The sequence below is a fragment of the Salmo trutta genome, chromosome 13, assembly GCF_901001165.1.
Source record: "Salmo trutta chromosome 13, fSalTru1.1, whole genome shotgun sequence".
NCBI classification, from domain to species: domain Eukaryota; kingdom Metazoa; phylum Chordata; class Actinopteri; order Salmoniformes; family Salmonidae; genus Salmo; species Salmo trutta.
The window spans coordinates 36,352,278-36,377,016 of NC_042969.1; the positions used below are offsets into that span (position 1 = coordinate 36,352,278).

The 24,739-nt window shown below is 42.6% G+C and overlaps 1 protein-coding gene across 4 annotated transcripts in view; it reads right to left on the reverse strand.

Moving 5' to 3' along the window:
• Positions 1–14,637: 14,637 nt before the first annotated feature.
• The window catches only part of LOC115205739 (annexin A6), a 39,045-nt gene continuing 28,943 nt past the window's right edge, over positions 14,638–24,739 (reverse strand). Inside the window, exons 22-26 of one of the 4 annotated variants that reach the window (XR_003880667.1) lie at positions 21,815–21,910; positions 21,587–21,645; positions 19,495–19,632; positions 15,290–15,426; positions 14,638–15,242 (exon numbers count right to left, since the gene is read on the reverse strand). Coding sequence is in view for 3 of the 4 variants with exons in the window: in XM_029772021.1 (XP_029627881.1) it covers positions 15,367–15,426; positions 19,495–19,632; positions 21,587–21,645; positions 21,815–21,910 (353 nt within the window). In the remaining variant the exon portion in view is untranslated. Of the gene's footprint in view, positions 15,427–19,494; positions 19,633–21,586; positions 21,646–21,814; positions 21,911–24,739 lie in introns of all 4 variants that reach the window. The other 3 variants (XM_029772021.1, XM_029772022.1, XM_029772020.1) reach the window with 3 other exon arrangements.

Genomic DNA, 24,739 nt, shown 5'->3' on the forward strand with positions numbered 1-24,739 from the left:
GGGTCTGATGCAGTTCATAGCCTCAACAGAAGAGAACAGAGCAGAGCGGGGGGACCTGGGCTCCGTCCAACTGAGCGGTAGTGTAGACTGATCTGTCCTAAAGTGAACAACACAAGACAACCAGCAGAACAGACACAATCAACACTATCAGTCTGGTATGTGTTAATTCTACTCTACACAGAAATACTAGAGTTTTATGTTATTTTCATTTTATTTAACTAGGCAAGTCAGTTAAGAACCAATTCTTATTTACAATGACGGCCTACCAAAAGGCCTCCTGCGGGGACGGGGGCTGGGATAAAAAAATAAATATACATATATATATATATATATATATATAGGACAAAACACACATCATGACAAGAGAGACACCACAACACTACATAAAGAGAGACCTAAGACAACAACATAGCATGGCAGCAACACATGACATCAACATGGTAGCAACACAATAGCAGCAGCACAACATTGTAGCAGCACAAAACATGGTACAAACATTATTGGGCACAGACAACAGCACATAGGGCAAGACGGTAGAGACAACAATACATCATGCAAAGCAGCCTCAACTGTCAGTAAGAGTGTCCATGATGGAGTCTTTAAATGAAGAGATGGAGATAAAACTGTGCAGTTTGAGTGTTTTTCTGCATCGTACTCTTTATGAATCATAACTAAAGTGTGATGGAAATTAATGGCAGAGGTCTCATGTGTATCTATGCACATTTAGTTTACATAACACAGCCATTAATATCCATAAGGCCTAATAACCAAGTTTAATCTCATTTATATTAAACTGTACAATTTGACTTGAAGAGAATCCAATAGAATTGTCTTACTTCACAGCAGTCAGAAAGGATTTTTTGTTTTGCAACACAGGGTGATGATCTGACAATGCATTGCAAAGAAAGCTTACTATTTACCTCAATCTATGAATGTATAATAATTAACATGAAATAGGGATAATTTTGAGGTTGTGTAATTATGCAGTCTTTGTTTAAATGAGCAGTGTTGGGCTGCTGCACGGTGCAGTTTAAATGAGCAGTGTTGGGCTGCTGCATGGTGCAGTCTACAGTCTACATGTTGCTATGGATCTCTTGGCCTGATGTAGGGGATTTCCTCCTCTCTCAAAACCCTTTTTTTCTTCTTTCCGCTTTTAACTCTGAGACGCTTGACAACAGCTGCACTCACAAATAAAGCTCATCACATACAGTACATCATACAGTAAAGTCTACCCAAGATGGCGTAGCAGTCGGACGTGTGTTTTGTCTTGTCCTGTCCTGTCCCGTGTAAATATCGTTTTCCTCGTTTTTTTCTCGTATATATTTCATATTTATTTTAATCTCACTTTCCATCTATGGACTGAATATACTCTCCTGCAACCCGCCTCACCCAATGTGGTACGGATCTGCTATTTTTATTCTTTAGAACTGGGAAACACCATTAGAAGCTAGCCAGCTAATTAGCTACTAGCTAGTAGTCAGTTAGCCACTGCTAGCGGTCTTCACTGTTAGCTCGGACACCAGCCAGCCTCAGCTCGGTCAATACCTGCCAGTCTGTACAGCGCAATATTAACCCAGAGCATATCGGACTGTTTTCTCTACCACATCTCCGTATTCCTACTGCAAGCTCTGAAACTTTACACCAGATCATCGCAGCTAGCTAGCTGCAATCCGAGTGGCTACTCCTGGTTAACGTCTCTGTCCCGAAGCAAGCACCAGTTAGCCTTGAGCTAGCCTCGAGCTAGGCCCATCTCCCGGCTAGCCGAAGAGGTCCACCAGCTAATTATTGGGCTACAATACCTCTTTTGCCAATTGGCCTTGACCCTTTACTACCGCCACGGAGCCCAGCCAATCTATCACGACTGGTCCGCTGATGTAATCGTCCGAGGTGGTTTCAACAGGTTCTTCCTTTGCGACTTTGCCGAAGGCCCATCTGCTAGCCCCGGCCTGCTAGCTGTCTGATTCGCCGTGTCTCCAGCTCGCCTAGTGTAGTAGCGACTACTGAATTGTCTCCCTGACTCACCTATTGCTACTCATTGGACCCTATGATCACTCGGCTACACATGCCTTTCCCTAATGTCAATATGCCTTGTCTATTGCTGTTTTGGTTAGTGATTATTGTCTTATTTCACTGTAGAGCCCCCAGACCTTTTACTCTCTGTTCCAAACACACTAGACGACCAGTTCTTATAGCCTTTAGCCATACCCTTATCCTACTCCTCCTCTGTTCCTCTGGTGATGTAGAGATTAACCCAGGTCCGGACAACAGGCCCTCCGATTTGACACACTGAACTCAATCTGAGTAGTAGTTTGTGAACCAGGCGAGGCAGTCATTTGAGAAACCAAGGCTATTGAGTCTGCTGATAAGAATGCAGTGATTGACAGAGTCGAAAGCCTTGGCCAGGTTGATGAAGACGGCTGCACAGTACTGTCTTTTATTGATGGCGGTTATGATACCTTTTAGGACCGTGAGCGTGGCTGAGGTGCACCCATGACCAGCTCGGAAACCAGATTGCATGGTGGAGAAGGTGCGGTGGGATTGCAAATGCTCGGCGATCTGTTTGTTAACTTGGCTTTTGAAGATTTTAGAAAGGCAGGGCAGGATGGATATAGGTCTATAACAGTTTGGGTCCAGAGTGTCTCCCCTTTGACCACGGCAGCTTTCCAATTTTTGGGGATCTCAGACGATACGAAAGAGAGGTTGAACAGGCTAGTAATAGGGGTTGCAACAATTTCGGCTGATAGTTTTAGAAAGAGAGGGTCCAGATTGTCTAGCCCAGCTGATTTGTAGGGGTCCAGATTTTGTAGCTCTTTCAGAACATCAGCTGTCTGGATTTGGGTGAAGGAGGAGCAGGGGGGGCTTTGGCGGGTTGCTGTGGAGGGTGCAGTGCTGTTGACCGGGGTAGGAGTAGCCAGGTGGAAAGCATGGCCAGCCGTAGAGAAATGCTTATTGAAATTCTCAACTATAGTGGATTTATTGGTGGTAACAGTGTTTCCTAGCCTCAGAGCAGTGGGCAGCTGGGAGGAGGTGCTCTTATTCTCCATGGACTTTACAGTGTCCCAGAACTTTTTGGAGTTAGTACTACAGGATGCAAATTTCTGTTTGGAAAAGCTAGCCTTAGCTTTTCTAACTGCCTGTGTATATTTTTTCCTAACATCCCTGAAAAGTTGCATATCACGGGGGCTATTCGATGCTAATGCAGAACGCCACAGGATGTTTTTGTGCTGGTCAAGGGCAGACAGGTCTGGAGTGAACCAAGGACTATATCTATTCCTAGTTCCATTTTTGTGAGTGGGGCATGCTTATTTAAGATGGATAGGAAGGCACTTTAAAAGAATAGCCAGGCATCATCTACTGACGGGATGAGGTCAATGTCATTCCAGGATACCCCAGCCAGGTCGATTAGAAAGGCCTGCTCGCAGAAGTGTTTTAGGGAGCGTTTGACAGTGATGAGGGGTGGTCATTTGGTCGCAGACCCATTACGGATGCAGGCAATGAGGCAGTGATCGCTGAGATCTTGATTGAAAACAGCAGAGGTATATTTGGAGGGCAAGTTAGTTAGGATGATATCTATGAGGGTGCCCATGTTTACGAATTTGGGGTTGTACCTGGTAGGTTCATTGATCATTTGTGTGAGATTGAGGGCATCAAGCTTAGATTGTAGGATGGCCGGGGTGTTAAGCATGTCCCAGTTTAGGTCACCTAGTAGCACGAGCTCAGAAGATAGATGGGGGGCAATCAATTCACATATGGTATTGAGGGCACAGCTGGGGGCAGAGGGAGGTCTATAGCAAGCAGCAACAGTGAGAGACTTGTTTCTGGAAAGGTGCATTTTTAGAAGTAGAAGCTCGAATTGTTTAGGTAGAGACTTGGATAGTAATACAAAACTCTGCAGGCTATCTTTGCAGTAGATTGCAACACCGCCCCCTTTGGCAGTTCTATCTTGGCGGAAAATGTTATAGTTAGCGATGGAGATTTCAGGGTTTTTGGTGGTTTTCCTAAGCCAGGATTCAGACACGGCTAAGACATCCGGGTTGGCAGAGTGTGGTAAAGCAGTGAGTAGGCTTCTAATGTTAACATGCATGAAACTAAGGCTTTTACGGTTACAGAAGTCAACAAATGAGAGCACCTGGGGAGTGGGAGTGGAGCTAGGTACTGCAGGACCTGGTTTAACCTCCACATCACCAGAGGAACAGAGGAGAAGTAGGATAAGGGTACGGCTAAAGGCTATACGAACTGGCCGTCTAGCATGTTCGGAACACAGAGTAAAAGGAGCAGGTTTCTGGGAACGATAGCATAGATTCAAGGCATAGTGTACAGACAAAGGTAAGGTAGGATGTGAGTACATTGGAGGTAAACCTAGGCATTGAGTAATGATGAGAGAGATATAGTCTCTAGAGACGTTTAAACCAGGTGATGTCATCGCATATGTAGGAGGTGGAACAACATGGTTGGTTAAGGCATATTGAGCAGGGCTAGAGGCTCTACAGTGAAATAAGACAGTAATCACTAACCAGGACAGTAATGGACGAGGCATATTGATATTAGAGAGAGGCATGCGTAGCCAAGTGAACATATGGGTCCAGTGAGTGGTTGGGCTGACTGGGGACATGGCGATTCAGACAGTTAGCAGGCCGATGCTAACAAGCTAACAGTTAGTAGGCTGGGGCTAAACAAGCTAGCAGTTAGCAGACCGGGGCTGGCAAGCTAGCAGTTAGCAGACCGGGGCAAGCAAGCTAGCAGTTAACAGACCGGGGCTAGCAAGTTAGCCTTTGGGGGACGTTGCGATGGGGGTAAGTCTGTTTTTGCCTCTTTGTGCGGTGACGTCGATAGACCAGTCGTGGAATTAGTTGGGTTCCAAGTAGCTCTAGGTAGCTAGTAGGCCGCGGTTAGCAGAATGGGCCTTCAGTGGACGTCGCGCCTGAGGGGCCTGTTGGAATCCTCGGGCAGATTATGTCGGTATTCCAGTAGTAGAGGATCGGCGGGGTTCCGTGCCCCATACCGGCAGTAGAAGGGGTCCGGATATTGTAGCCCAGGAGTGGGCTTCGGTGGTTGCACAAGAGCCTTGGCCAGGCTAACTTCAGGCTAATTAGTGCTTGCTCCGGGATGGAAACGCTAGCCAGGAGTAGTCACCCGGGATTGTGGTTAGCTAGTTGCGAAGATCCAGATGAAAATGAGTTTGCGGTAGGAATCCGGGGATATGGGGGGAAAAAATAAAAAAGAATAATAGGTCCGTTATGCTCTGGTTTGAGTCACGTTGTTCGAACTGGCGAGAGCTTTCCAAGCTAAAGGTTAGCTGATGACGTTAATAATGTCTACACTGTATTTCTGATCAATTTGATGTTATTTTAATGGACATAAAATGTGTTTTTCTTTCAAAAACAAGGACATTTCTAAGTGACCCCAATCTTTTGAACGGTAGTGTACATCATACAGTACATCAAACAGTACATCATACAGTACATGATACAATACATCATACCGTACATCATACATCATACAGTATACCATACAGTACATCATACAGTACATCACACAATGCATCATACAGTATATCATACAATACATCACACAGTACATTATATATCATGCAGTACATCATACAGTACATCATACAGTACATCATATAACATACAGTACATCATATGTACATGTACATATATCATACAGTACATCATATATCATACAGTACATCATATAACATACAGTACATCATACAGTACATCATATATCATACAGTACATCATATATTACAGTGTATCATACAGTACATCATACAGTACGTCATATATCATACAGTACATCATACATCATACAGTACATCATATATCATACAGTACATCATACATCATACAGTACATCATATATCATACAGTATATCATACAGTACACCATACAGTACATCACACAACATGGAGTATATCATACATCATACAGTACATCATATATCATACAGTACATCATATATTATGCAGTACAGCATACATCATTCAGTACATCAAACAGCACATCATACAGTACATCACACAGTATATCATATAGTATATAATACAGTACATCATACAGCATGGAGTATATCCTACATCATACAGTACATCATACAGTACATTATACAGTACGTAGTACAGTATATCATACAGTACATCATACATCATACAGTACATTATACAGTACATAGTACAGTACATCATACAGTACATCATACTTCATACAGTACATACTACAGTACACAAAACAGCACATAATACAGTACATTATACAGTACATGATACATCATATAGTATATCATACAGTACATAATATATCATACAGTATATCATATCATACATCATACATTATATTATACATCATGCAGTACATCATACAGTAAGTTCATAGCACAGTATATTATACAGTACATCATACAGTAAATCATACAGTACTTCATACAGTACATAATACATCATACAGTACATAATGCAGTACATCATACAGTACATCATACAGTATATCATACAGTACATCATACAGCACAGCATACAGTATATAATACAATACATCATACAACATTGAGTATGTCATACATCATACAGTACATCATACAGTACATCGTACATCATACAGTACATCGTACAGTACATCGTACATCATACAGTACATTGTACATCATACAGTACATCGTACAGTACGTCATACATCATACAGTACATCATACAGTACATCGTACATCATACAGTACATCGTACAGTACATCAGACATCATATCGTACATCATACAGTACATCATACGGTACAGAGGACTCTGTTGTCCTAGCTTCAGGGGGGAAGCTCGTTCCACCGTTGGGGTGCCAAAACAGAGAAGAGCTTGGACTGGGCTGAGCTGGAGCTGAACCAGTTCGGATTTAAGTATAGTTTTTGTATGACTGAAGCCTTTAGTGAGAGGTCCAATGCTTTAATATTTAGAAATGTCTGCACTCTGGACTCATATTCATTATATAGGCAGAGCCATAAGTAAATAGGTAACCTGGGATATGACTAAAGAATTAATCAGGTTGATTTTTCCACAAATAGACAAGTGTTGTCCTTTCCATGGTAGCTAAATCTTATCTAATTTGGCTAACTTTCTATTAAAATGTATTGTAGTAAGATAATTTCTACATGGTAATTTAAATGTTTTGTTTTTTTTAGAGATCCAATACGTAATATGCTGCATTTATCATAATCAGATTTTAATCCAGAGAGGTTAGAACAAGTATCTAGATCCTCTATGTGTCACATTTGTCGTCTGTAATGGAGGACCAAGGCGCAGCGGAAGTGTGGATACTCATATTTTATTTCCCCAACAAAAGGAGTAAAGCATCCACCGGAAAACAAAAAACCACGACAGCAGCAGCAACAGTTTGCAGGCTTCAAAAACGCAGTGCAAAACAATTCCCCACAACCCCAAAGACAAACACACACACCTATATAGGACTTCCAATTAAAGGCAACTATACACACCTGCCTTCAATTGGAAGTCCCAATCATCAACCCAACATTTAACAAACACAAACCTGCCACGTCCTGACCCCAAAACTAAAACACTAGCTCCATCTGCTGGTCAGGACGTGACAGTACCCCCCCCTCAAGGTGCAGTCCCCGGAATGAACCTACCAACAGAAAAACACCAACAAAAAACCCATAAACAATAACCCCTAAACACTAAGGGAGGGAAGGGAGGGTGGATGCCGTCACCAACGGCACTGTGCTACACCCTCCCTCCCCAACCCACCTATCCTGGAGGTGGCTCCAGTTCTGGCCGTTCCAGGCAGTCGGGCCACTCTGGCAGTTCGGGGCAGTCTGGCCAGTCTGTCAGCTCGGGGCAGTCTGGCCAGTCTGGCAGCTCGGGGCAGTCTGGCAGCTCGGGGCAGTCTGGCAACTCGGGGCAGTCTGGGCAGTCTGGCAACTTGGGACAGTCTGGCAACTCGGGACAGTCTGGGCAGTCTGGCAACTCGGGACAGTCTGGGCAGTCTGGCAACTCAGGACAGTCTGGGCAGTCTGGCCACTCGGGACAGTCTGGGCAGTCTGGCCACTCGGGACAGTCTGGGCAGTCTGGCCACTCCGGCAGTTCAGGGCAGTCTGGCCACTCCGGCAGTTCAGGGCAGTCTGGCCACTCCGGCAGTTCAGGGCAGTCTGGCCACTCCGGCAGTTCAGCGCAGTCTGGCCACTCCGGCAGTTCAGCGCAGTCTGGCCACTCCGGCAGTTCAGCGCAGTCTGGCCACTCCGGCAGTTCAGCGCAGTCTGGCCACTCTGGCAGTTCAGCGTAGTCTGGCCACTCCGGCGACTGTTGACTGGCGGGCAGCTCTGACGACTGTTGACTGGCGGGCAGCTCCGACGACTGTTGACTGGCGGGCAGCTCCGACGACTGTTGACTGGCGGGCAGCTCCGACGACTGTTGACTGTCGGGCAGCTCTGGTGATGGTTGACTGGCGGGAAGCTCTGACGACTGTTGACTGGCGGGCAGCTCCGACGACTGTTGACTGGCGGGCAGCTCTGGCGACTGTTGACTGGCGGGCAGCTCTGGCGACTGTTGACTGGCGGGCAGCTCCTGCCCCGTCACACAGCCCTTGTGCCCCCCCCTAAAAAATTATTGGGGGTGCCTCTCGGTCTCCCAGTCCTTGCCAGCCTTCTTCCGCTGCTTGGTCCTGTGAAGGTGGGGAATTCTGTCACATTTGTCGTCTGTTATGGAGGACCAAGGCGCAGCGGAAGTGTGGATACTCATATTTTATTTCCCCAACAAAAGGAGTAAAGCATCCACCGGAAAACAAAAAACCACGACAGCAGCAGCAACAGTTTGCAGGCTTCAAAAACGCAGTGCAAAACAATTCCCCACAACCCCAAAGACAAACACACACACCTATATAGGACTTCCAATTAAAGGCAACTATACACGCCTGCCTTCAATTGGAAGTCCCAATCATCAACCCAACATTTAACAAACACAAACCTGCCACGTCCTGACCCCAAAACTAAAACACTAGCTCCATCTGCTGGTCAGGACGTGACACTATGAGGCTGTGGAGGGATCGAAGTTGCGGATTTAAAAGAAAACATGAATCGTAAGCATACAATGACACCTTGGATTTTAAGCCTTGGATTTCTAGCCTTTTGATATTATTGTTGGATCTGATTTGAATAGCTAGCATTTCGATGGCTATAGGAAATAGATATGCCGATAGTGGACAACCTTGTTTTACTCCTCTTGACAGTTTAATACTTTCTGAAAAGTAGCCATTATTTACTATTTAACACCTAGGGTTACTATACATAACATTAACTCATTGTATAAGAGATTCTCCAAAATTAAAAAAAGTCCAGGCATTTATACATAAATTCCAGTCATACTTTATCAAAGGCCTTTTCAAAGTCAGCTATGAATACCAGACCTGGTTTCACATATTTTTAATAGTGTTCTATTGTTTCCAGTACTTGTCTTATATTATCTCCAATGTATCATCCATGTAAAAAAACCTGTCTGGTTAGGATTAATAATATCCGACAATACCTTTTTAATTCTATGCACTATGCATTTTGCCTGGATTTTGGCATCACAACACTGCAGTGTAAGGGGTCAGTTGTTTTTGGTGGACTGGATCTTTATATTTACCACCAGGGTCCTGTTTCAGTCATAGTAAATTCTAACCATCTTGCTGAGTATGTGATAGTCTACAATTTTTATAGGAGTGGTTAAAACATGTTAATAGCGAACCTTTGAGTACATTGAAAAAGATTTGATATACTTCCCATTCAGCCCTGGAGTTTTCCCGGACTTGAACGCTTTAATTGCATCTATAAGTTCCTCCTCTGTAATTAGTCTTACAGTAGAGACATGAGTCTTTCTGTACAGCTGTTAATTTGACACTAAATGAAGTTACACTAGTAACTTCAATTAGTGGAAATGGAGGAGACTGAAATTAAAACATATGCTTAAAGTACTTTGCTTCCTCTTTCAAAATATTGTTTGGTAAATCATGGATGAGTTTCTGTAAATTATTTTTGTTAGCATTTCTATGTTGGAAGATCAAAACATCATTTGGTGCATTTTCTTTCCCATTTTCCATCCAGTTCGCTTTATTTTTATAATATATTACACTTGATCTTTTTTGAATAAGTTCCTCCAGTTCTTTTTGTTTTTGCTCTAAACTTATTCTGAACCTCTATGTTACAGTTTTGTTGCTATATATCTGGACTGAGTTCTTTTGACCTAAATTGTTTTGTTTTAAAGATGAGTGTTGAATTGAATTGAATTTTGAAGATGAGTGTTCCTTACAATAAGGGGATCTGTTGTACCTATGTTATGTAGGAAAAAGTCAGTTATGAATTATTCTGTCTTGGTTAAAAAAGGTTTTGTCATCCAGTAGGCTTTGAATACATTTCCAAGATCCTCGCCCTTGCGGAAATTCTGTAAGAGTAATGTGTATACCAATTATGTGACGGTCCGACCGCATTCCGACCGCATTCTGTCCCCGATCAACACTTTTTAAAACTTTTGGTGCCAGAGAGAATGACAAAGGAAAGTAGTCAAGACGACTAGCTTGATTGAGGTTCGTATATCTCACTAGGTCAGGATATTAAACCTCCTCCATGCATATCTCACTAGGTCAGGATATTAAACCTCCTCCATGTATATCTCACTAGGTCAGGATATTGAACCTCCTCCATATATATCTCACTAGTTCAGGATATTAAACCTCCACCATGTATATCTCACTAGGTCAGGATATTAAACCTCCTCCATGTATATCTCACTAGGTCAGGATATTAAACCTCCTCCATGTATATCTCACTAGTTCAGGATATTAAACCTCCACCATGTATATCTCACTAGGTCAGGATATTAAACCTCCTCCATGTATATCTCACTAGGTCAGGATATTAAACCTCCACCATGCATATCTCACTAGGTCAGGATATTTAAACCTCCACCATGTATATCTCACCAGATCAGGATATTAAACCTCCTCCATGTATATCTCACTAGGTCAGGATATTAAACCTCCTCCATGTATATCTCACTAGTTCAGGATATTAAACCTCCTCCATGTATATCTCACTAGTTCAGGATATTAAACCTCCTCCATATATATCTCACTAGGTCAGGATATTAAACCTCCTCCATATATATCTCACTAGTTCAGGATATTAAACCTCCACCATGTATATCTCACTAGGTCAGGATATTAAACCTCCTCCATGTATATCTCACTAGGTCAGGATATTAAACCTCCACCATGTATATCTCACTAGGTCAGGATATTAAACCTCCTCCATGTATATCTCACTAGGTCAGGATATTAAACCTCCTCCATGCATATCTCACTAGGTCAGGATATTAAACCTCCTCCATATATATCTCACTAGTTCAGGATATTAAACCTCCTCCATGTATATCTCACTAGTTCAGGATATTAAACCTCCTCCATGTATATCTCACTAGTTCAGGATATTAAACCTCCTCCATATATATCTCACTAGTTCAGGATATTAAACCTCCTCCATGTATATCTCACTAGTTCAGGATATTAAACCTCCTCCATGCATATCTCACTAGCTCAGGATATTAAACCTCCTCCATGCATATCTCACTAGGTCAGGATATTAAACCTCCTCCATGCATATCTCACTAGTTCAGGATATTAAACCTCCTCCATGTATATCTCACTAGTTCAGGATATTAAACCTCCTCCATGTATATCTCACTAGTTCAGGATATTAAACCTCCTCCATATATATCTCACTAGTTCAGGATATTAAACCTCCTCCATGTATATCTCACTAGTTCAGGATATTAAACCTCCTCCATGCATATCTCACTAGTTCAGGATATTAAACCTCCTCCATATATATCTCACTAGTTCAGGATATTAAACCTCCTCCATGTATATCTCACTAGTTCAGGATATTAAACCTCCTCCATGTATATCTCACTAGTTCAGGATATTAAACCTCCTCCATATATATCTCACTAGGTCAGGATATTAAACCTCCTCCATATATATCTCACTAGTTCAGGATATTAAACCTCCTCCATATATATCTCACTAGGTCAGGATATTAAACCTCCACCATGTATATCTCACTAGGTCAGGATATTAAACCTCCTCCATGTATATCTCACTAGGTCAGGATATTAAACCTCCTCCATATATATCTCACTAGTTCAGGATATTAAACCTCCACCATGTATATCTCACTAGTTCAGGATATTAAACCTCCTCCATGTATATCTCACTAGTTCAGGATATTAAACCTCCACCATGTATATCTCACTAGGTCAGGATATTAAACCTCCTCCATGTATATCTCACTAGTTCAGGATATTAAACCTCCATGTATATCTCACTAGGTCAGGATATTAAACCTCCTCCATGCATATCTCACTAGGTCAGGATATTTAAACCTCCACCATGTATATCTCACTAGATCAGGATATTAAACCTCCTCCATGTATATCTCACTAGGTCAGGATATTAAACCTCCTCCATGTATATCTCACTAGTTCAGGATATTAAACCTCCTCCATGTATATCTCACTAGTTCAGGATATTAAACCTCCTCCATATATATCTCACTAGTTCAGGATATTAAACCTCCTCCATGTATATCTCACTAGTTCAGGATATTAAACCTCCTCCATGCATATCTCACTAGCTCAGGATATTAAACCTCCTCCATGCATATCTCACTAGTTCAGGATATTAAACCTCCTCCATGCATATCTCACTAGCTCAGGGTATTAAACCTCCTCCATGCATATCTCACTAGATCAGGATATTAAACCTCCTCCATGTATATCTCACTAGATCAGGGTATTAAACCTCCTCCATGTATATCTCACTAGGTCAGGATATTAAACCTCCTCCATGTATATCTCACTAGATCAGGATATTAAACCTTCTCCATGTATATCTCAATAGGTCAGGATATTAAACCTCCATGTATATCTCAATAGGTCAGGATATTAAACCTCCACCATGTATATCTCACTAGGTCAGGATATTAAACCTCCTCCATGTATATCTCACTAGATCAGGATATTAAACCTCCTCCATGTATATCTCACTAGGTCAGTATATTAAACCTCCTCCATGTATATCTCACTAGATCAGGATATTAAACCTCCTCCATGTATATCTCACTAGGTCAGGATATTAAACCTCCTCCATATATATCTCACTAGGTCAGGATATTAAACCTCCATGTATATCTCACTAGGTCAGGATATTAAACCTCCTCCATGTATATCTCACTAGGTCAGGATATTAAACCTCCTCCATGTATATCTCACTAGATCAGGGTATTAAACCTCCTCCATGTATATCTCACTAGCTCAGTATATTTAAGCCTCCATATATCCTCTAGTTCCAATATATCCATGACATTTGTATTGAGGGGATAATCTCGTCTTTCAAACCTCTTTTTCCTCGTCTATTAACCCCCCCTCCCAGTACTACCATGCCCAGTTCAAAGGCACTTAAATATTTTGTCTTGCCCAGTCAACCTGTCTCCTCTGTTTCATCTACACTGATTGAAGTGGATTTAAAAAGTGACATTAATAAGAGATCATAGCTTTCACCTCATCAGTCTGTCATGGAAAGAGCAGGTGTTCATAATGTTTTGTACACTCAGTGTCTATGCATAGTCCTGGTCAGTCTGTCATGGAAAGAGCAGGTGTTCATAATGATTTGTACACTGTGTCTATGCATAGTCCTGGTCAGTCTGTCATGGAAAGAGCAGGTGTTCAATGTTTTGTACACTGTGTCTATGCATAGTTCTGATCAGTCTGTCATGGAAAAAGCAGGTGTTCATAATGTTCTGTTCAGTGAAATAAAGAGTAATGGATGTGATTAAAATAAGCGATTACATTAACTATGAAGAAGACCATAACATACTGTGTTTTTAAGATTGGAAAACTTCTATGTATTGTTGGTTCAGTGAGTGGGAGAGGCAGTGAATGAATTCTACAGTGTCATGTCCAAAATAGTAGCCTATTCCGAATAGAGTACCATTTGCTATTCCCTAAATAGTATACTACTTTTGACCTGGACCCATAGGGCTCTGGTTAAAAGTAGTGCACTATGTGTAGGGAATAGGGAGCCATTCAGGATGTAAACAGGGAGTTTCCTGATTCTAAAGCTCTGGCCCAGTGCCCCTTTGCCAACATCAATATTTAATCACTGAACGGCACCCAGAAGCTACCCAGGTAGCTAAACATAGTGAACCACAGTGACGCGGTCCAAATAGCATTCTATTCCCTATATGGTGCACTGCTTTTGACCAGGGCTCATAGGGTTCTGCTCAAAAGCAGTGCACTATATAAGGGATAAGGTGCCATTCTGGTACGTAGAGATATTGACACAGCCTTAACCCTGGTCCTGCTGTATGTGGAGCACTATCAGAAGAAATCAACACAAGGCATTACCGTAACATGATCTCAGTCCAAATGAGTCATTACCCTGTCATTAGTGCATATTACACAGAAATGTAGACCTAAGAGCAATGTGGTTGAAATTTATTCAATCCCGTTTTAAAATGTATGCATTTTATATGCATTTATCATAATATAGGTCATATCTTGTCATTCAAATCTGTCTTCAAAAAAGAAATGCCAACAGAATACAGTACTACGACACATTCCTTTTATTTTGAGGAGACAATGTAACGTTCCTAAAACCATACAGTAATGACCTATTGCATTGTAGAAGCGCCATACAAAACACTTCAAAGCCCTCAATAGGTTGACAGTTAGAGACTTAGCCAAGCAGTTTCCTATCTCTCACTTTCAATGTAAATACCACTAACACTACAGGGGTTCTGTAAAAAAAAGAAAAAGAAACATTTGACATGAAAAAGACTGACACAGAGGTGGCAGCACAGAGCTCTAATACAGAGCTCCAATGTTCCAATACTTTAAAAATGCATCATTAGTTATGGATAGGTGTAAGCATAGCAAGGTTACCACCCGAACATCACTTGAACCAATTTAGATCTGTGATTACATCAAGAAAGCTAGGAAAGAAGAAAGGAACAGAGACTCTGTGGGGAGGTTGTTGAGGTCATAGGTCACTTTGGCAGAGGAGTGGCAGCGGTGAGGGACAAACAGAGCAGACTGACTATCCCCACTGGGTTCAATATGGATGTACGCACAGCACAGTTGACCGGTAGATTGACAGCTTCAGTTGGTGTTCTACAGTGTTCCAGAAGCTCCACTGGTGTTCTGGAGCCTTCTGGAAGCCTGCTGGGTGGTTCTGGTTCTAGAGTGTTCTGGGACCTTCTGGAAGCCTGCTGGGTGGTTCTGGTTCTAGAGTGTTCTGGGACCTTCTGGAAGCCTGCCGGGTGGTTCTGGTTCTAGTCTTGTCCTCCACACAGCATCAGCAGGGTCTTACGGTAGTCCCCAGAGGTATCACCCTGAGAGAGGAAGCAGCAGCTTTTTAGGAACTTACTAAAACAGACTCCATCCCAAATGGCACTGTATAATAATAGGGGACCATTTGGGATGCATACAAATTTTGAACACAAAATTTAACACACAAGGAGAGGAAGAAGTATTTAGGGTCTCTTTTACTGAGTGTTTATACAGTATATGTTATTATATCATATATTATATAATTAAACAATAAGGCCTGAGGGGGTGTGGTATATGGCCAATATGCCATGGCTAGCGGCTGTTCTTAGACCCGACGAGCCGTGGTGTATATATATATATATATATATACTGATATACCACGGCTGTCAGCCAATCAGCATTCAGGGTTCGAACCACACAGGTTATAATCTAAGTTATATAATATGTGATATAATCTAAGTTATAAACTGGGATGTTTTTACTCGTATAATTACAGTGGTAACCAGTTTATAATAGCAATAAGGCACCTCGGGGGTTTGTGGTATATGGCCAATATACCACGGCTAAGGGCTGTATCCAGGCACTCCGCGTTGCGTCATGCTAAAGAACAGCCCTTAGCCGTGGCATATTGGCCATATACCACATCCCCTCGGGCCTTATTGGTTAATTCTATCATATATTATATAGCTATATAAATATTCTAAGTTATTCAGAGCGGGGTAATCAGTTAGGTATATGAACAGCTCCCACAGTAAAAGCATGGTCAACTCAATAACATCACACAGACACATTAACACAGAGACACATACAGTAGATCACACAGACACATTAACACAGAGACACATATAGTACATCACAGAGACACATACAGTACATCACAGAGACACATTAACACAGAGACACATACACTACATCACAGAGACACATACAGTACATCACAGAGACACATTAACACAGACACATACAGTACATCACAGAGACACATACAGTACATCACACAGACACATTAACACAGAGACACATACAGTACATCACAGAGACACATTAACACAGAGACACATACAGTACATCACAGAGACACATTAACACAGAGACACATACAGAACATCACAGAGACACATACAGTACATCACAGAGAGACACATTAACACAGACACATACAGTACATCACAGAGACACATACAGTACATCACAGAGACACATTAACACAGACACATACAGTACATCACAGAGACACATACAGTACATCACAGCGACACATATAGTACATCACATAGACACATTAACACAGAGACACATACAGTACATCACAGAGACACATTAACACAGACACATACAGTACATCACAGAAACAGATACAGTACATCACAGAGACACATTAACACAGACACATACAGTACATCACAGAGACACATACAGTACATCACAGAGACACATTAACACAGAGACACATACAGTACAGTACATCAGAGACACATACAGTACATCACACAGACACATTAACACAGAGACACATACAGTACATCACAGAGACACATTAACACAGAGACACATACAGTACATCACAGAGACACATTAACACAGAGACACATACAGTACATCACAGAGACACATACAGTACATCACAGAGACACATACAGAACATCACAGAGACACATACAGAACATCACAGAGACACATACAGTACATCACAGAGACACATACAGTACATCACAGAGACACATACAGTACATCACAGAGACACACAGGGTTAGTGGACAGACATTTATAGAAAGCAAAGAAGTTATCACTTGTCAGAATCTAAGTTCAAAATTGGTTTTGAAATACATTATATTAGAAAAACGGCAATTTACTTTACGTTGACAGAAATAAAGAATGTCTCCGGATCGAGTTCGATTTTATTGTATTTTTATGACACAACAACTGTATTTACAGCATGTGACTTCACAACTTTCAACCAATCTGTATATCAATCCCCACCTTTCCATTATAGCTCTTAAATCCTCCTCTGGTACATAGATAATATCATTGACATTATTTAAGGGCCACCCTCACCTGCAGAAGTTATTACTGGTGTACGTCTCCCAAATAGAACCCTACTATACGTTCTATACAGTGGGGGAAAAAAGTATTTGATCCCCTGCTGATTTTGTACGTTTGCCCACTGATAAAGAAAGGAAAAGTCTATAATTTTAATGGTAGGTTTATTTGAACAGTGAGGGACAGAATAACAAAAATATCCAGAAAAACGCATGTCAAAAATGTTATAAATTGATTTGCATTTTAATGAGGGAAATAAGTATTTGACCCCCTCTCAATCAGAAAGATTTCTGGCTCCCAGGTGTCTTTTATACAGGTAATGAGCTGAGATTAGGAGCACACTCTTAAAGGGAGTGCTCCTAACCGCAGCTTGTTACCTGTAAAAAAGACACCTGTCCACAGAAGCAATCAATCAATCAGATTCCAAACTCTCCACCATGGCCAAGACCAAAGAGCTCTCCAAGGATGTCAGGGACAAGATTGTAGACCTATACAAGGCTGGAATGGGCTACAAGACCATCGCCAAGCAGCTTGGTGAGAAGGTGACAACATTTGGTGCGATTATTCGCAAATGGAAGAAACACAAAAGAACTGTCAATCTCCCTCGGCCTGGGGCTCCATGCAAGATCTCACCTCGTGGGGTTGCAATGATCATGAGAACGGTGAGGAATCAGCCCAGAACTACACGGGAGGATCTTGTCAATGATCTCAAGGCAGCTGGGACCATAGTCACCAAGAAAACAATTGGTAACACACTACGCCGTGAAGGACTGAAATCCTGCAGCGCCCGCAAGGTCCCCCTGCTGAAGAATACATATACATGCCCGTCTGAAGTTTGCCAATGAACATCTGAATGACTCAGAGGACAACTGGTGAAAGTGTTGTGGTCAGATGAGACCAAAATGGAGCTCTTTGGCATCAACTCAACTGGCCGTGTTTGGAGGAGGAGGAATGCTGCCTATGACCCCAAGAACACCATCTCCACCGTCAAACATGGAGGTGGAAACATTATGCTTTGGGGGTGTTTTTCTGCTAAGGGGACAGGACAACTTCACCGCATCATTTGACGGGGCCATGTACTGTCAAATCTTGGGTGAGAACCTCCTTCCCTCAGCCAGGGCATTGAAAATGGGTCGTGGATGGGTATTCCAGCATGACAATGACCCAAAACACACGGCCAAGGCAGCAAAGGAGTGGCTCAAAAAGAAGCACATTAAAGTCCTGGAGTGGCCTAGCCAGTCTCCAGACCTTAATCTCATAGAAAATCTGTGGAGGGAGCTGAAGGTTCGAGTTGCCAAACGTCAGCCTCGAAACCTTAATGACTTGGAGAAGATCTGCAAAGAGGAGTGGGACAAAATCCCTCCTGAGATGTGTGCAAACCTGGTGGCCAACTACAAGAAACGTCTGACCTCTGTGATTGCCAACAAGGGTTTTGCCACCAAGTACTAAGTCATGTTTTGCAGAGGGGTCAAATACTGATTTCCCTCATTAAAATGCAAATCATTTTATAACATTTTTGACATGCGTTTTTCAGGATTTTTGTTGTTGTTATTCTGTCTCTCACTGTTCAAATAAACCTACCATTAAAATTATAGACTGATCATTCTTTGTAAGTGGGCAAACGAACAAAATCAGCAAGGGATCAGATACTTTTTTCCCCCACTGTATAGTGCACTACTTTCAACCAGGGCCCATAGAGGAACAGGGTGCCATTCAGTACACAACCCTGATCTTTTACATGTGAGAGCCAGTATAGACCTGGATGTGGGCACTTCCTGCCTCGACATCTTCTAGCCAATCACGGGTGTCGGCCTACAGAGAGGAAGTCGAGCATGCAGGGGAAATTCCTAAACAGCTGTATGGCAGCCGCAGCCCCACAAGCCCCGCCCAACACAGGAAGCTATAGAGCACCGTTCCCCGTTCCACCCATCTCGACGAAAATAGGATGTGTAGCAGCACAGTAGTACAACAGAAAACACACACACACACACACACACAGCGAGGGTACAGGGGCATGTAAAGGGACATGCGAAGTGCAGCAGACTGTAGACAGTAGTGTGTTACTCGACATGTAGAATATGAAAACTTACAACCATGGTTTCTACCTGGATGAATTCATGGAGAGAACAGTCGTGAGTCTCCTTGAACTCTTTGCGGATATTGAAAAGGTCGACTTCACTGCGTGAGACCATGATGCGGATCAGAGCCCTGTCGTCTGTGCCAATACACTGCAGAGGACAGAGAAAACATGTTTATACATATATACTGATCAAAATATAAAATACAACATGAAACAATTTCAAAGATTTTACTCATCTACAGTCAATTGAGATAAATCCATTAGGGCCTCTTGAGTGGCACAGCGGTCTAAGACACTGCATCGCAGTGCTTAAGGTGTCACTACAGACCCGGGTTCGATCCCAGGCTGTGTCACACAACTGGCCGTGATTGGAAGTCCCATAGGGCGGTGCACAATTGGCCCGGTGTCTTCCAGGTTAGGGGAGGGTTTGGCTGGGGGGGCTTTACTTGGCTCATTGCGCTCTAGTGACTCCATGTTTGTGGGCCGGGCGCCTGCAGGCTGACCTCTGTCGTCAGTTGAACAGTGTTTCCTCTGACACATTGGTGCAGCTGGCTTCCAGGTTAAGTGGGCGGGTGTTAAGAAGCATGGTTTGGCAGGTCATGTTTCAGAGGATGCATAACTTGACCTTTGCCTCCCAAGCCCGTTGGGGAGTTGCAGTGATGAGACAAGATTGGGGGTAAAATACCCACCCCCCCCAAAAAAAAACAAAAAAATATATATAATTTCATAAGGCCCTAATCTATGGATTTCACATGACTGGGAATACAGATATGCATCTGTTGGTCACAGATACCTTAAAAAAGAAATGGGCCTCAGGATCTTATTGCAGTCTTTTTGTGCATTCAAATTGTGTTCATCGTAGCTTATGCCTGCCCATACCATAACCCCACAATGGGGCACTCTGTTCACAACGTCGTAGCTTATGCCTGCCCATACCATAACCCCACAATGGGGCACTCTGTTCACAACGTTGACATCAACAAACCGCTCACCCACACGACGCCATACACGTGGTCTGGTTGTGAGGCTGGTTGGATGTACTCCAAAATTCTCTAAAACGACATTGAAAGTGGCTTATGGTAGAGAAATGAACATTAAATTATCTGGCAGCATCTCTGGTGGACATTCCTGCAGTCAGAATGCCAATTGCACGCTACCTCAAAACTTGAGGCACCTGTGGCATTGTGTTGTGTGACAAAACTGCACATTTTAGAGTGGCCTTTTATTGTCCCCAGGTGCACCCGTCTAATGATCATGCTGTTTAATCAGCTTCTTGATATGCCACACCTGTCAGATGGATTGATTATCTTGGTAAAGGAGAAATGCAGGCTAACAGGGATGAAAACAAATTTTTTCACAACATTTGAGAGAAATAATATTTTTGTGTGTATGGCACATTTCTGGGATCTTTTATTTCAGCTCATGAAACATGGGACCAACACATTTATATTTTAGTTCAGTGTAGTTGGATCCCTGGGACCAACACATTTATATTTTAGTTCAGTGTAGTTGGATCCCTGGGACCAACACATTTATATTTTAGTTCAGTGTAGTTGGATCCCTGGGACCAACACATTTATATTTTAGTTCAGTGTAGTTGGATCCCTGGGACCAACACATTTATATTTTAGTTCAGTGTAGTTGGACAGTGTAGTTGGATCCCTGGCACCAACACATTTATATTTTAGTTCAGTGTAGTTGGATCCCTGGTATTCACAGTTGATGTAGCAACAGCTATACTCTTTCTGGGGTCCACACACACAATACAAAACACAAACACAATACAAAACACAATACAAAACACAATAGAACACAACACAATACACAATAAAAAACAACACAAAACACAACACAACACACACAATACAAAACACAATACAAAACAATACAAAACGCAATACAAAACACAAAACATACATAGCCTGCTCTAGCAGGTAGACAGAAACAACAACATGAAGTGCTTAGTACTAGCAGGCCTAAAGGGGATGGATTTTCTAACAGCTAGCCTAGTAAAAACTGTTTTAGCTAGCTATCCACAGGACAGTGAAACATGGCTGGACTGCGATGGGAGCCGTTTTTAAAAGCAGCAGAAATAGACCTACCTTCATGGCTTTGTACAGGCGCTCAGCAATGTAATTAGGCTGGTTCTTTACACTCCGAACTGCAACGAGAAAGAGAGATATGATAGGTCAACAAAAAACTAAATATTACAATATCCAAACCTGTAAGATGTAATTTGTCAACAGCCTCAATGACCTATACTCCACTCTGGAGTCAAGGGCCTAACTACAAAAACAGTCTATGCACAGCCATCCAATCAAAGACCTTACCTATGCCATACATGGCCTGTTTCACGTCTCCAGACATCTCCTTCTTGATGATCTGTTCAATGTCCTTATTGCTGCATCGGACAAACTCTTGGAACACTAAAAAAAAAAAACGAAATTACATTCCAATCATCGATTGTAAAAGCCAGATATCAAGGCTTGTATGTCCAATAATATCTATCTAATATTGCATTAGTGATAAAACAGTGTTTCTCTGGTACCTCCCTGAGATGTGGTCAGTAGTGATAAACAGTGTTTCTCTGGTACCTCCCTGAGATGTGGCCAGTAGAGATAAACAGTGTTTCTCTGGTACCTCCCTGAGATGTGGTCAGTAGAGATAAACAGTGTTTCTCTGGTACCTCTCCTGAGATGTGGTCAGTAGAGATAAACAGTGTTTCTCTGGTACCTCCCTGAGATGTGGTCAGTAGAGATAAACAGTGTTTCTCTGGTACCTCCCTGAGATGTGGTCAGTAGAGATAAACAGTGTTTCTCTGGTACCTCCCTGAGATGTGGTCAGTAGTGATAAACAGTGTTTCTCTGGTACCTCTCCTGAGATGTGGTCAGTAGAGATAAACAGTGTTTCTCTGGTACCTCCCTGAGATGTGGTCAGTAGAGATAAACAGTGTTTCTCTGGTACCTCCCTGAGATGTGGCCAGTAGAGATAAACAGTGTTTCTCTGGTACCTCCCTGAGATGTGGTCAGTAGAGATAAACAGTGTTTCTCTGGTACCTCTCCTGAGATGTGGTCAGTAGAGATAAACAGTGTTTCTCTGGTACCTCCCTGAGATGTGGTCAGTAGTGATAAACAGTGTTTCTCTGGTACCTCTCCTGAGATGTGGTCAGTAGAGATAAACAGTGTTTCTCTGGTACCCCCCTGAGATGTGGTCAGTAGAGATAAACAGTGTTTCTCTGGTACCTCCCTGAGATGTGGTCAGTAGAGATAAACAGTGTTTCTCTGGTACCTCCCTGAGATGTGGTCAGTAGAGATAAACAGTGTTTCTCTGGTACCTCCCTGAGATGTGGTCAGTAGTGATAAAACAGTGTTTCTCTGGTACCTCCCTGAGATGTGGTCAGTAGAGATAAACAGTGTTTATCTGGTACCTCCCTGAGATGTGGTCAGTAGAGATAAACAGTGTTTCTCTGGTACCTCCCTGAGATGTGGTCAGTAGAGATAAACAGTGTTTCTCTGGTACCTCTCCTGAGATGTGGTCAGTAGAGATAAACAGTGTTTCTCTGGTACCTCCCTGAGATGTGGTCAGTAGAGATAAACAGTGTTTCTCTGGTACCTCTCCTGAGATGTGGTCAGTAGAGATAAACAGTGTTTCTCTGGTACCTCCCTGAGATGTGGTCAGTAGAGATAAACAGTGTTTCTCTGGTACCTCTCCTGAGATGTGGTCAGTAGAGATAAACAGTGTTTCTCTGGTACCTCCCTGAGATGTGGTCAGTAGAGATAAACAGTGTTTCTCTGGTACCTCCCTGAGATGTGGTCAGTAGAGATAAACAGTTTTTCTCTGGTACCTCCCTGAGATGTGGTCAGTAGTGATAAAACAGTGTTTCTCTGGTACCTATTTGAGATGTGGTCAGTAGAGATAAACAGTGTTTCTCTGGTACCTCCCTGAGATGTGGTCAGTAGAGATAAACAGTGTTTCTCTGGTACCTCCCTGAGATGTGGTCAGTAGAGATAAACAGTGTTTCTCTGGTACCTCTCCTGAGATGTGGTCAGTAGTGATAAACAGTGTTTCTCTGGTACCTCTCCTGAGATGTGGTCAGTAGAGATAAACAGTGTTTCTCTGGTACCTCTCCTGAGATGTGGTCAGTAGAGATAAACAGTGTTTCTCTGGTACCTCTCCTGAGATGTGGTCAGTAGAGATAAACAGTGTTTCTCTGATACCTCTCCTGAGATGTGGTCAGTAGAGATAAACAGTGTTTCTCTGGTACCTCTCCTGAGATGTGGTCAGTAGAGATAAACAGTGTTTCTCTGGTACCTCCCTGAGATGTGGTCAGTAGAGATAAACAGTGTTTCTCTGGTGCCTCCCTGAGATGTGGTCAGTAGTGATAAAACAGTGTTTCTCTGGTACCTCCCTGAGATGTGGTCAGTAGAGATAAACAGTGTTTATCTGGTACCTCCATGAGATGTGGTCAGTAGAGATAAACAGTGTTTCTCTGGTACCTCCCTGAGATGTGGTCAGTAGTGATAAACAGTGTTTCTCTGGTACCTCTCCTGAGATGTGGTCAGTAGAGATAAACAGTGTTTCTCTGGTACCTCCCTGAGATGTGGCCAGTAGAGATAAACAGTGTTTCTCTGGTACCTCTCCTGAGATGTGGTCAGTAGTGATAAACAGTGTTTCTCTGGTACCTCTCCTGAGATGTGGTCAGTAGAGATAAACAGTGTTTCTCTGGTACCTCCCTGAGATGTGGTCAGTAGAGATAAACAGTGTTTCTCTGGTACCTCCCTGAGATGTGGCCAGTAGAGATAAACAGTGTTTCTCTGGTACCTCTCCTGAGATGTGGTCAGTAGTGATAAACAGTGTTTCTCTGGTACCTCTCCTGAGATGTGGTCAGTAGAGATAAACAGTGTTTCTCTGGTACCTCTCCTGAGATGTGGTCAGTAGAGATAAACAGTGTTTCTCTGGTACCTCTCCTGAGATGTGGTCAATAGAGATAAACAGTGTTTCTCTGGTACCTCTCCTGAGATGTGGTCAGTAGAGATAAACAGTGTTTCTCTGGTACCTCTCCTGAGATGTGGTCAGTAGAGATAAACAGTGTTTCTCTGGTACCTCCCTGAGATGTGGTCAGTAGAGATAAACGGTGTTTCTCTGGTACCTCCCTGAGATGTGGTCAGTAGAGATAAACAGTGTTTATCTGGTACCTCCCTGAGATGTGGTCAGTAGAGATAAACAGTGTTTATCTGGTACCTCCCTGAGATGTG